The 13,519-nt window shown below is 42.7% G+C and overlaps 1 protein-coding gene across 2 annotated transcripts; it reads left to right on the top strand.

The window, feature by feature from the left end:
- Positions 1-2,700: 2,700 nt before the first annotated feature.
- On the top strand, positions 2,701-12,709 carry LOC309703293 (N-acylneuraminate cytidylyltransferase-like). Of its 2 annotated transcripts, XM_082528066.1 has the most exons (9): positions 2,701-3,044; positions 3,738-3,880; positions 4,023-4,178; positions 5,624-5,757; positions 5,862-5,956; positions 6,034-6,169; positions 6,272-6,437; positions 6,517-6,711; positions 12,444-12,709. In XM_082528066.1, exons 1-8 carry the CDS (start codon positions 2,803-2,805, stop codon positions 6,696-6,698), a joined length of 1,254 nt encoding a protein of 417 aa, XP_082384192.1. In that variant the 5' UTR covers positions 2,701-2,802; the 3' UTR covers positions 6,699-6,711; positions 12,444-12,709. The 2 variants fall into 2 exon arrangements, with proteins under 2 accessions (XP_082384192.1, XP_082384191.1); XM_082528065.1 differs by lacking the exon at positions 12,444-12,709 and having other exon boundaries at positions 6,517-7,920.
- Positions 12,710-13,519: the final 810 nt, after the last annotated feature.

Here is a 13,519-nt window from a genome sequence, read left to right as displayed (position 1 = left end):
TTCCCCTTATTCTCATGCAAAGCTCTGTAGTGCCTAAGCATGGATGAGGTGTTGTTGTCATATCCCAGCTCCCTGGCACATAGAAAACACTTCACCTTGTACAAAAGTAAAGCTGCTTAACATTAATTGTATTGCACCATCAGTGTTATGAAAATACATCTTCTGTAGAAATTTACATACCTTGTTGGGAGGAATAAGATCACAATGTTCCCACACAGGGGAGGACATCCTCCTCTTCTTAGCCGGCTCCATTCTCTCCAGACTTTCTCTCCTCACTCTCATAAACCTCCAAACTGTCTCCAAACTCTCACTAACCGCAACTCTCCATCAAACACCCACATTTTGATTGAAGTCTGAGGGTTTATATCTCTGTTGTATCTCGCGGCAAAGTTCGAACCACTTCATGAACCAGTCACGTGGTACAGCCGGGCAGCGAGGCTTCGGACGTCATCATTTTCAGCTCCTCCCATAAATGAAGCAAGCCTCGATACGCGCTTCGCGGAAACGCCCCCTCCATTACTCGACACACGCTCCGAAGCCTCGATACAGAACGTCCCATCACTAGCTGAAGGTAGAAAGACACGCGAGATTAAAACGACTACAAATTGAAGCCATGGATTTTGGGCGTTTGGATCACGGGCTTTGCCGGTTGGCATTAGTGAGACAGGGATTGCCCCGTGGATAGGCGGCGGCATGGTGACAGGACGGTTCATGGTGGGAGAAGCAGAAGAGAGGAAGGAAGTTTTTAGGAACACGGAGCAGCAAACGAAGTTCATAGAGGAAAATAGCTCAGGTGAAGGTAAGTGTAGGACAAAAAAGATGATCAGAGAAGAGGTTGCAATAATCTTTTAATACCAAAAATAATTTAAAACAACCCAGCAGTAGGGTTACAGGTAGACGGAGAAATGCCAGGAGACACGGACAAGATCATCCAACACAAGATGTGCTTAAACCCTGCTGGGAAGAGGAAGGAGGGATAAAGAGCTCTGTGTAGACAGTGAGTATCATTTTAAACTTGCATGCATGGGTCAGTTTTACAGTTATGTCCAAATATATACAGATGCACCAAAGCCAACAAACCCAGCTGGAATGGCATTTGTTGCGCATGGTTTTCATGCCAAAGCAGGAAAAGGATCAGTGTTGGGGTCAGTGGCGAATCTAGAGAAAGTTTCTTAGGGTGACAAAATCAAAGCCATTTCTTTACACATATGCAGGTGTTATATTCTTTGTGTACTATATCATTGGTTAAAATACATCAAGTACAGCAAGTATACACATACACAGAAATAATCTTTTTTTTCATGCTTAAATTTACAAAAAAAATGTCAAAAATCTGCACTGTCATGAACAAACCTCTTTCTTTTTTTCATGATTTATTAGGTTAATAACTCACACCTTCATGGCTTTTCCAGAGTTTAGCAATCAAGCACCTCTGTAATCTAAATTGCCAGTGATGTTGATTAATAAATAAATATAGAAATAAAAATGTTTCTATATTTATATAAATATAGAAATAATGCAGTTTCAGACTATGCGCTGAACCATTTTTTTTTTAAATGGGAGACAGTAACATAATGCAACATATGCAGTTTTTGAATTCATATTCTGCATTAATTGTAGCTAAGCTCAAAGTCTTAGTGCTAGCTTATATTAATAAGCAATATTGTCATATGCAAAACCTGGGTGCCACACACCACCCCAGTATATCGGCCTCTGGTTGGGGCATCAGTATACACAGGTGAAATGCTTTCAATACCTTTTACCTACTCAATAGAGAAGACACAAGGCCATAAAGAGCAGTGATATGCCTAGAGTCAAGTTCATCATTAACTGGTTTACAGTGCTGTAATTCAGACAGCAGAGCAGACATCCTGATAGAAATTCACAAAACACTTGATTTGGCTTAAGGAGACCTTTTTTGGGTACCAGCACACTGTGGAGTTAAAGCGTATGAAAGCCACAAAAAGTCTTTCAGAGGATGTGGTTATCGGTGTCAGCGGGACAATGAAAAAGGGCATAATAAAGCAGAAAATGAAGAAAAGGTGGCAAAAGCAATGGTACGAAGAAAGAAAAGGAAGATGGTTTTACAAAATCCAAAGGAAAACAGCAGAGATGAGACAGTTAAATCACAACTTAGATTTGGGCAGCAGGTTATTTTTAAGAGGAAAGAGCCATACACGAAAATGGGACTGTAATATGGTAAATGGTAAATGGCCTGTATTTATATAGCGCTTTACTAGTCCCTAAGGACCCCAAAGCGCTTTACACATCCAGTCATCCACCCATTCACACACTGGTGATGGAAAGTTACATTGTAGCCACAGCTGCACTGACAGAGGCGAGGCTGCCGGACACTGGCGCCACCGGGCCCTCTGACCACCACCAGTAGGCAACGGGTGAAGTGTCTCGCCCAAAGACACAACGACCGAGACCTTTACAGCGAAGCGTGACTGCATGTTTTATTGCAGTGTCAGAAGCACGATGATGAAAGAAGACAACTGATCAAAAAGCTTGACGATATTAAAGTAAAACTGGACTTGGTTGATTTATTTCGCAAGAACTCAGTGAGTGAAAGCTAGCAGGCCATATTTTCGTTTTTAAGGCAGACTCGTTTGTTTGGGAGGATTTTTTTTATTTATTTCTCTGTCATTTCGGTCCACACTCCACGCCAGTTGGTGGCGGTAATGCACCATTTTGCTGTTTGTAAACCCTATAAAGAAGAAGAAGAAGAATTTGTTTCCAGCAGCTTCATTTCCTCCCTTTTGCCCCAAAAGTCTGTTTTTAACCACAAGAACCGCTTTAATGTCCGCTAAGCGAAGACACGATGACAACGATGCGGACGGAGCTGCTTCTTCCGACATGAAACAGAAGAAGAGACAAGTAGCTGCTTCTTCCAACAAGAACCAGAAGAGACATGTAGCTGCTCTCATTTTAGCACGGGGGGGAAGCAAAGGCATTCCGCTTAAAAACATCAAGCCCTTAGCCGGTGTCCCCCTCATGGGATGGGTGCTGAGGGCTGCTGTGGACTCCGAAGTGTTTGATAGGTACGTTGCAAATGTGTGACGGTGATTTCAAACTGAATTAGAGCTGCAAGGAGCTCATATCTCTGTGTCTGCTGGACTCGAGACTCCTCCATGTCCCTGTGGAACCACCAGTTCAAATTAGATCCACATGGGATGATCATTGTACCCTACTGCGCATTTCCCTGTTTCTTATAGGTGGCTCTTTAAGTATTAACGAATGGCTCATCAATCTACTCTGAGTCGGTGTTCCAGGCTAACTGTTTTTTACGGGTTATTATTACTGGTTAGATTTATTTACATATTCCACTCTCCGTGTTGCATCCACAGATTCGTCATAAACACAATCAAGAGGGATATATAAAAGAAGAGAAGGGAGAAATTGGAGAACAAAGTGCTTTGAAGTAGCGCAAAGGACTATGTGTGTGTATAGAGTCCATGTGTGAGCGGTCTGAGTGATGGGGTTACTCAGCCGACTTATTTGTTGGTGGATATGTTTGCCCACTGTTATCAATTTGTCCATCTGTCAGTATGGGCCTTTATAGTGTCCGATAAATAAAAATGAAACGTGAAGAAGAGAAGCACCCTTCAACCATGCTATGAGTGTTTATATTGTGTAGTTTTTTCACCAGAGGGCTCTCTACAACTTTCTTGTTGTTGCAACATGCCTCTGTGAAATGCAATAAAAACAACAACAATGCGTCTTTTCTTTCACAGTGTGTGGGTATCAACGGACCATGCCGAGATTAAGAAAGTTGCTGAGGCATGGGGTGCTCAGGTGCACCAGAGGAGTCCTGAAGTCTCCGGAGACTCTACTTCATCATTAGAAACTATCCAAGAGTTCCTCGAATACCATAATGGTAGGTACACCTGCAACCCACAGCTGCCCCTCCCATCACGCAAAACTGCTGACGTGTCAAAGAATCGGTTTTTACGCTGTTGTTTCACGAGCATCATTCTTCTGCCACACAGTTGAAAATTCTTTGGCTTTTGTTTTCACAGAGGTGGATATAGTTTGCAACATCCAGGCTACATCCCCGTGCCTCCACCCGTTTGATGTGAAGGAGGCCTTAAAAAAGATCACAGAGGACGGCTATGACTCCGTCTTTTCAGTGGTCAGGAGACACCAGTTTCGGTGGAAGGAGGTAGATGAATTATGTAAGTTAACACATGTTTGACTGTTATGTGCATGCTGAGTTCACAGACAGTTGTTCATAGCATGCATTGTTCTTGAGCTAGTCTACAGGCCATGTTAGGTTTGGAGGTCTGAAGTGATTGGCAACCTCTGCACACTGTGTGCCTCACCATTAGCTGAGCCTGCTCTGCGATTTTATGTGGCCTACCACTTTGTAGGCGAGTTGCTGTCTTTCAGTTGCTTCCACTTGGGTATAAAACCACAAACAGCTGACTGTGAAATATTTAATAGCAAGGAAATTTCACAACTGGACTTGCCGCACAGGTAGCATCCTGTAGGTGTAATAGTAGGTGCTTGATTTTATACACCTGAATTCAATTATTTGGATAAGTGAGTGAATAATATTGACATTATATTGTATCTGTAAATGACATTACAACAGCCTATTTGAAGTAATTTTAGACAGTCTTGGTTCGTTGATGTTTTATTTGTTGTTTTGCTAAATAGATCTATGTGCATATCTTTACAAGTTGCAGTCTGTCAGTTCTGCAAAATCTTTTTTCTTTTTTTTGTCAGTGTGGACCTACTTTGAATGTGCCAGTGGACCTCCACCTTAGTAACTTATTAACTGGGATGAAACGAATCCTACCAATGCAACTCGAATATTCTCCTGTCTGAACAAACAACTGATCACTCACATCCTTTGAATTTTAGATGTTAGAGTGACATCAATTAATTAATTAGATATCAGTTGTTATGGTGGTATTGTGTGTAGGTTGTCTGTCACAACAGGCCCAACTTTACATGCTAAAGTGGTTTACTGTCTTAGAGGGGCTTGGCCTCAAATATGAGGAATCCCTAAATGCGCACAGTCAACCTCACTGTCTAGTCAAAGACCTATAACAATGCAGGACTATAAATGTTGCATTAGTTGATGTCTGGAAGATCAAGAAATCTTTTTAGAGTTGCTTGTTGTTCTTCAGTAGAAATCTGAACTCCTGGTGTAACTGCAAAAGGCTTTCAGGAAGACTGGCGGACTGAGGAGTGGCAACATGCTGTTCTCATTTTCGTGGAAAACTTATGTACACAAGTACGGATCGGGAATGCTTTGGGCTCATGTTGTAGCTAGTACCACTTCACCAATAGAGGAAAGAATTGATTACCTGAAGGTGAAACTAAAAATGGAAAGATCGGCGAGATGAAGATCCTAGTCCTGAGTGATGAAGGTTTTGCCTTGGCTTTTAAAATTCTGGATACATGAAATACAGAAAATGAGCACTCACTATCAAATTGATAACAACCGATAACTCTGTTATTAGGTTCATTTTATGTTTTTCCTCTTTCCAAATTTAGTTACACGGCTGCTGCAATGATAGCCTGAGTTTCCACTATGTTTGATTTTTGAAACTCTATTCAGTCATATGCTTTTAATCCTTCAATTTATGTAATTGAGCGTCTTTCCTCCTAGCTGATGAAAAAACTGAGGCTATAAATCTGGACCCAGCCAACCGGCCGCGGCGTCAGGACTGGCCCGGAGAGCTGTGTGAGAATGGCTCGTTTTACTTCACCACAAAAGATCTCATTAAGACGGGACAGTTGCAGGTAATGGGGCAAAACTGTGCCTCAAGTACCAGTGCATGAAACTACACCATCTTTCATTCAGGTAACTGCATATTTTTGTCACCCTTGCATTTTCACCTCTCTAGGGCGGTAAGTCGATCTACTATGAGATGCTGCCGGAGTTCAGTGTGGACATAGATGGAGACATCGACTGGCCTGTTGCAGAACAGAGGGTTCTCAGGTGAGAAGCGCCTCTCAGTCTGCTTTTAATCAACTATCCACTCCTTTTTCTCATTTAATCTGTGCTTCCTCAATCAGGTACGGGTACCCCGGTAAGGTAGTCCGCCTGCTGTTCTGCAATGTTTCTGCATGTTTAGCAGAAGGAATCAACGCTCTGTCTAGTAATACCAGAAACACATCTGCTATTCACATGCTGCAGGAAAAACAAGTGGAGGTTGGCTTTTTTTTTTTTCATCAGCTGTCTGAACAGAATTGAGTAAACTGACCCGTCATGTATAACATTGCCCACAAACTGCCCTCTGTCTTGTTTCACAAGGTCATTCTGTTGACCTCCAGTGATGACGCTGTGGCCCAGTCTTTGGCTGCCAAACTTCAAAAAAGGACAGGGTGCCAGGTCATGGAGGTGGGAAAGAAGCCGCTGGACGATTTGCAAGAGGTCATGAAGAACAAGAGTCTGGACTGGAAACATGTGGCATTCATGGGTAAAACAACTGCACTCTTATTTCTTGAGAGTTATCATTTCAGTTTAGCCTCACTATGTTTTTCTGTTTCCCCCATCAGGTTTTGATCAAGCAGATGAGAAATTGCTGAAGCTGGCAGGTTTGAGTGCAGTACCCGGGGATGCTCCAGAGTTGGCCTCAAAGGCTGCAAAGTACATCTGCCCCCTTTCTAGGGGATCGGGAGCTGTGTGGGATTTTGCTGAGTACATTCTCCTGCAGAAACCAATGGCAAAACCTCAGTAGGACCACAGAATTTGTAAGAACTTCTAATGGCAGATTAATTTTGATAAATGGAAGAAATCAAAATAATTAAAATTAGTCATGTATATGTTAGAAATGTCAAGAGACGGGTTTGTAGTAATGGTAAAAAAGCAGATCCTCATTCAATTCTAAGGGTTTTTTTTTTTATTTTTATATCAGGACATAATAAAATAATCATCTGGTCCTCACCAGTTGTTAAAAATGGGGAAAGGCAACTTTGGATGTGTAAAAACACACGGCCTACTACACTTTGTCCCAATTTAACAGAAGCTAAGCCAAAATGCAGGAGGTTAGCAGCACCTGCTAGTCAAATTCATTTGATTAATTTATCATCAGCATGTGTGTGGACCTCTATAAAAGCAGAGGTTTGACCATTTTTAAGGTCCAGAGCTCTCACCTGTGAGTTAACACAATGCCACACGCTTCCCAGAAGTTGACGTCTCATGGTCCCAAGGTCGGACTGTGCGATGTTCAAAGAGTGCAAAAAAACAAACAAACAGAAAAAGACTTGACGAGTATGGCTTGTTTGGAAGGGTTGCTAGCAGAAAGTCTCTTCTGCTTCTAAAAACAATGTGACAGCATGGCTTAGGTTGATTAAAGTGTATCTGAACAAGACTTCTGACCCGGCCAAGGTGGAGATGTTTAGCTATAATGCACAGCACCATGTTTGGAGAAAACGAGCACAGCATCAGCAGAAACACCAATCAGCTGTCAGACATGGTGGTGTGTACCAAACTATTCAAATGTGAGGCCATCTGTCTGTCTTTACTGAAACTGGGTCTTGTGTTGCAGAGAGTTAAAGTCCAACTCTGAACCCTTTAACTGTGTAAAGAACAGTGAGCTAAAATTCCTCTACAGTGATCTGAGGCTGCTAAAGTGCATACGTAGTCATTCCTGCTGAAGGTGGTTCTACAAGCTACTGATTCATAGCTTGTAGAACATTTGGGGTTTTTTTTACACATTGTTTTTGCATTTTGGTTTAGTTTTATTAAACAAACAATGTCATGTTGTAATATGTCGTGTTTTTGTTCATCTGATGTTGCATTTACCTAATTTTAAGATCTGGTAAGGGCCAGAAAAGTTTATTACATCCTGATATGTAATTTTTTATTACCATCTCTAAGCAAGAAACTTTACCTGTGTCGAGCAAGAGGAATGTCAGCAGTGTTTTGAATTTTAAAAATTAAATCAAATGTTAAGAAAGGCTGTGTTTGCATATGATCACATAAAGTGAAGTATAAACAGGAAGGATCACTCATTTTACTGCAAGGACACCAGAGGCCTAGACTATGGAGCAGAATCTGGGTTTTATTCTGAGTTTCTGTACTACGAAACACATTCACATCTTATCAGAGAACATCACCATGGTACCACATGATGTAGAAAAGAAGGTGAGGTGCTAAAATCAGAATCGTGTTTATTGGCCAAGTATATGTGCAGACACATACAGGGAATTTGGTTCCGGTAGATGGTGGCTCTCAAGCACAGCAATATAAATCTCACACACACACACACACACACACACGTGTGTCTATATACACACATTGCACATACATACACAAAGCTGTGTAAACCAACTATAAATAACAAATCTAAACTTATATACATAAAATACAAAAATGAATGAGGTGGAATGAATACTACAGAATGTACATGAGGTGCAGCTGCAGTCTGGCAGTGTGACAGGTCAACTGTTAAGAAGGGAGATGGTGAGGGGAAAGAAACTGTTCCTATGTCGGGTGGTCCTGGTCTGCAGGCTTCTACACCATCTGCCAGAGGGCAGCAGATCAAAAAGTCTGTGTGCAGGGTGTGAGGGGTCTGTGATGATTTTCCCTGCCCGTTTCCTGGTTCTTGAGAGGTACAGATCCTGGATGGAGGGCAGGGGGGTGCCGATGATCCTTTCTGCTGCCCGTACAGTCCGCTGCAGTCTGCTCCTGTCCTGTTTAGTGGCTGCACCATACCAGACTGTGATGGAGGAGCACAGGACAGACTCAATGACCGCAGTGTAGAACTGGATCAGCAGCTCCTGTGGAAGACTGTACTTCCCCAGTTGTCTGAGGAAGTACATCCTCTGCTGGGTCTTTTTGAGGATGGAGTTGATGTTGGTCTCCCACTTCAGGTCCTGGGAGATGGTTGTACCCAGGAACTCTTCACAGTCGACACAGGGCTGTCTGATATGGTGAGGGGTAGCAGAGTTGAGGGATGTCTCCTGAAGTCCACTGTCATCTCTACAGTTTTAAGAGTGTTCAGCTCCAGATTGTGCTGACTGCACCAGAGTACCAGCCGCTCAACTTCCTGCCGGTATGCAGACTCATCACCATCTTGAATGAGGCCAATGACAGTGGTGTCATCTGCAAACTTTAGGAGTTTAACAGCCAAGTTCTTGGAGGTGCAGTCGTTAGTGTAGAGGGAGAACAGTAGTGGTGAGAGGACACATCCTTGAGGGGCACCAATACTGAGGGACCGAGTTTCAGAGGTGATCTCCCCCAACCTCACTTGTTGCTTTCTGTCTGTCAGGAAGCTGGTGATCCACTGACAGGTAGCTGGTGACACGGTGAGCTGGGAGAGTTTGGAGGAAAGAAGTTCAGGCACAATGGTGTTAAAAGTCCACAAACAGGACCCTGGCATAAGTTCCCAGGCGGTCAAGGTGTTGCAGGATGTAATGCAGCCCCATGTTCACTGCATCATCCACTGACCTGTTTGCCCGGTAGGCAAACTGCAGAGGGTCCAGCTGGTGGCCTGTAATGTCTTTCAGATGGGCTAACACCAGTCGTTCGAAGGATTTCATGACCACAGACGTCAAGGCGACAGGTCTGTAGTCATTCAGTCCTGTGATGGTGGGTTTTTTGGGAACAGGGATGATGGTGGAGCGTTTGAAGCAGGAGGGAACTTCACACAGCTCCAGGGATCTGTTGAAGATGCGAGTAAAGATGGGAGCCAGCTGTTCAGCACAGGTTTTGAGGCAGGAGGGTGAGACGCCGTCTGGTCCGGGGGCTTTCCTGGGCTTCTGTTTCTGGAATAGTCGGCTCACATCCTCGGTGTGTATTCTGAGTTTCCTGGAGGAGGAAAGGGGGGTGAGAGGTGTGGTGGAGGTCGTTGAGTCTGGATTGGAGAGGGTGGTGGTGGTCGTTGAGTCTTGATTGGGGAGGGTGGTCGTTACGTCTGGATTGGGGAGGGTGGGGGTGGTCGTTGAGTCTTGATTGGGGAGGGTGGTCGTTAGGTCTGGATTGGGGAGGGTGGGGGTGGTCGTTGAGACTGGATTGGGGAGGGTGGGGGTGAAGGGGGGAGAGGTGGAAGGTGTGTTGGGGGTCAATGTCTGAAGCAATGTCCCTGAGGAGGGGAGGGTGGGGCGTGGGAGTCTGTCCGTCTCAAACCTGCAGTAGAAAGTGTTTAACTCGTTGGCCAGGTCTTTGTTTGCTTCAATAGTGGGTGGGGGGCGTCTGTAGCTGGTGATTTCCTGCAGGCCCCTCCACACTGACACTGGGTCGTTGGCTGAGAGCCGTTCTTCCAGCTTCTGGGAGTAGATGCTTTTAGCTGCTTTGATCTCCTTGGTCAGTGTGTTCCTAGCTTGCTTGTACAGGGCCCTGTCACCACTTCTGTAAGCGTCCTCCTTGGCCTTACAAAGATGTTGGAGTTTAGGAGTGAACCATGGTTTATTGTTGTTGTATGTGCAAAAGGTCTTTGTTGGCACACACACGTCTTCACAGAAACTGATGTATGATGATGTATGAGTTTCTGGAAGTAAAATTAGTCAAATGTCACATAGTAAGGTATTCAACACTCAGTCTTGAAAGGTTTCTTTGACTGTGTGCTGACGTCTAGTTCCAAGATGGACAAGAACATATTTGTAGTCCCTCAATAACCTCAGGAGCTATGTAAGCTACACTATATTATGCTGGACAATATTTTCTATCAAACATAATTAAATCTAAGGAGCTTGGAAAGAAAAGCTTCTGTACTTGAGTTTCTTGAAGACGTTTCACCTCTCATCTGAGAGCTTTCTAGAGTTCTGAAGAACTACGATGACCTGGATGGGCCAGGTCCATCCAGCATTAACTACAGTGTCTTACTACCTCTCCTTATTACTGCAGCACCTTGTTTCATGCACTTTTAAGGTGACTGTCGCTGTGTGCGCATAATCTTATTGTCCACGCACTTGCAACAATAAGGAGCTGTAGCGAAGCATTGAACTGACAGATAGGTCCTCTGAATCCTTGACAGAAGACATGCAAGAAGCGAACAATAACAAGGTCAGTGTGGGAAGAGAAAAACATTTCACAGTTATCATGCTGCTCATATCCCCTTATAGCACTGGTTCTCAAATGGGGTTTGCAGGGCTCAGAGTTATTCAGTCCATTTTTTCCTAATTATCCAAGTCATCAGAGAGACAGACGTTCATACCAACAGTCAGTTTAGAATCACCAGCTTACATAAAGCCATGCATGTATTCAGGAGTGCCCAGAGAGAGAACACAGATATGTGAACATGCAGACTCCCCAAGGAAAGATCCTAGAGTGAATTTGAACACTGGATCTTTTGGTTGTGAGGCTGTAGTGCTAACTGCTGTGGTCCCCTTTGCAATCAATTGTAGACCCTGTGCATCTGATTGGCAGGACAGGCTCAGGCAGCTTTTGTTGCAGACCTGAGTTCCTCTAGAACATTTCTGTGTTTAAGATTGAATTTGATAAAGTAAGGCTGGAGTTCTCAAAGTTCTTTAATATGCTGCTTTTCCTGCTGAGAAGATTGCTGCTAGCTACATCTACTAGCCCGTTACACTTTAGCCTAACCCAAAGACCAGAAATGACATGGTGTGTGCTGGAAAGACCTTCATATATAACCAAAGGTTTTTTTGTTGTTTTTTATATTTTTGTTTTTACTTGGTAAAGTTTAGACTTCATGCGGGATTTTGCCGCTTCCACCCACATTGAGGCTTTATGCTTGGCTAAACTGCTCATGATTTTGTTAAAAATGTATTTTTTCTGTTTGCAGATCGATCGATCGATCGATAGATAGATAGATATGGTAGGATATTGACACCAGTTGAAAGTGCAGTCAAAAAAATAAAGAAGTTTGTTGATTCAATTTCCAAAATGACCAGTGATGGACTTTAAAGCTGTGCTTTTACATTTTATGTACAGATGTATGCGATAATTTGCAGGTTAGCCAGCAGGTGGCAGTGTTGACCTTTACTAACTTTCTGTAAACACAGCGAATCGTTCTCCAAATCGTCGGGATGTTAAGCCTCGGGAGTGAGAACGGCCTGCTGTAATTTCAGGGAAACCGCGCTGAACTTAGTCTTTCTGTCTCATGTGGAAAAGCATACAAGTTGATGTAAATGCTGATTATTAATTATAAAATCAACTTTTGTAATATAATTAATATAAATAAATGGTCTGGTGTGAAAGACAAAACCATTCTGTAATGTTGACTCCTGAACAGTCTCTAAAATGTTGAATTATCACAAATGTTAATTTTCGTACATCGTCATCTGACCTGTCACAGTGTAGTTATGTAGATTAGTTAGAAACAGTCAAAGGATAAAATAGTGTAGACTTTAGCTCAGGCAGGAAGTGAAAACACTGTGTGGACGGAGGATCTGTTGATCTGGGTTAGCTGTGGAGTAACACCCACAACAAATTCACAGAAATAAGAAAGTCATGTTGATGAGTTCTGGTGATTCACAACTGAGCAACTTTTCTCTGCATTCACTTTTTTTTTGCTCAACAGCGCCACCTTTTGCTTTTGGACCGACGAGCAAATCTGCTGTTTTCCTGGATAATGACTGAATTTCTGGACCTTCCCTTTTTCCTTGCACATATAAGTCATTATGTTTAGTCATGTGCTGCTGCAGTAATAAAGGCTACTATCCTTTTGTATGTGGTTAGTCATATAATCTAGAAACAACCTGTCCACAAATAATATAGTTTCTTCCAGGTTATTGTTTATACAGCCTTCCTTTTGTAATTAAAATAAACAGTGTTGTGATGACTGTTGAGATTTTCAGACTGTCTTGTGTTATTAGCAGAAAACTACTTGATCCTATATTATGTAGGACAGTAGTTGCTAATTATGCAGAGAAATGTTGTTTTTAATATAACAGTGATGTAACAGTGAAATCTACTCTAACAGCTCCAACAGGAGAAGAAGAAGGAAATTGGTTATGTTCTAGTTTATCAGAGTCTATCAGCGTACCAGTGAAATACTGTGATTATTATTGGAGCAGTCCTAAAGATTTAGACTGGGACACTGTAGTATACACTTCCTGGCCACTTCATTAGGTACACCTTGCTAGTACTTGGTTGGACCATTTTGGCTTTCAGAACTGACCTAATTTTTTCATGGCATTGCTTTAACAACATCTCAGAGGAAAATCTTCTCAGAGATTTTGGTCCATATTAACACAACAGCGTCACACAGTTGCTGCTGATTTATTGCCTCCTAATCCGTGCAGAAGAGCATTCAGAGATGCTCACTGCATACTGCATGCTCACGTTTTCTTTTTCAGATTCAGATACTTTTGCTGTAAACCCTAGAGATAGTTATGTAAGAAAATCCCAGCCTGTTTTCTTCCCGGTTCTGATGCTCATGTGATTGGTTGACTTTGTTGACAGAGAGTCTAATAGAGTAACCACTAGTGTACACTTTAGTCCGTATTTTGGTCTTTGGTCTCTTTTGTCAAAATTTCCTCAACAGTGTGAAGTGTTTGAATTGGACTGACTTCAGTAATCCTTCATGCACATTTATATTATATTCAAAATGAACAATTTATTGCTGAAGCAGTTTGTTTTTTTCTTTCTATGAGG

Source organism: Aulonocara stuartgranti (genome assembly GCF_965226115.1).
Source record: "Aulonocara stuartgranti genome assembly, chromosome: 3".
In the NCBI taxonomy this organism is placed as follows: Eukaryota; Metazoa; Chordata; class Actinopteri; order Cichliformes; family Cichlidae; genus Aulonocara; species Aulonocara stuartgranti.
Note: the sequence above shows the minus strand (reverse complement) of the source record. Positions and strands in the feature narration are given on the sequence as shown.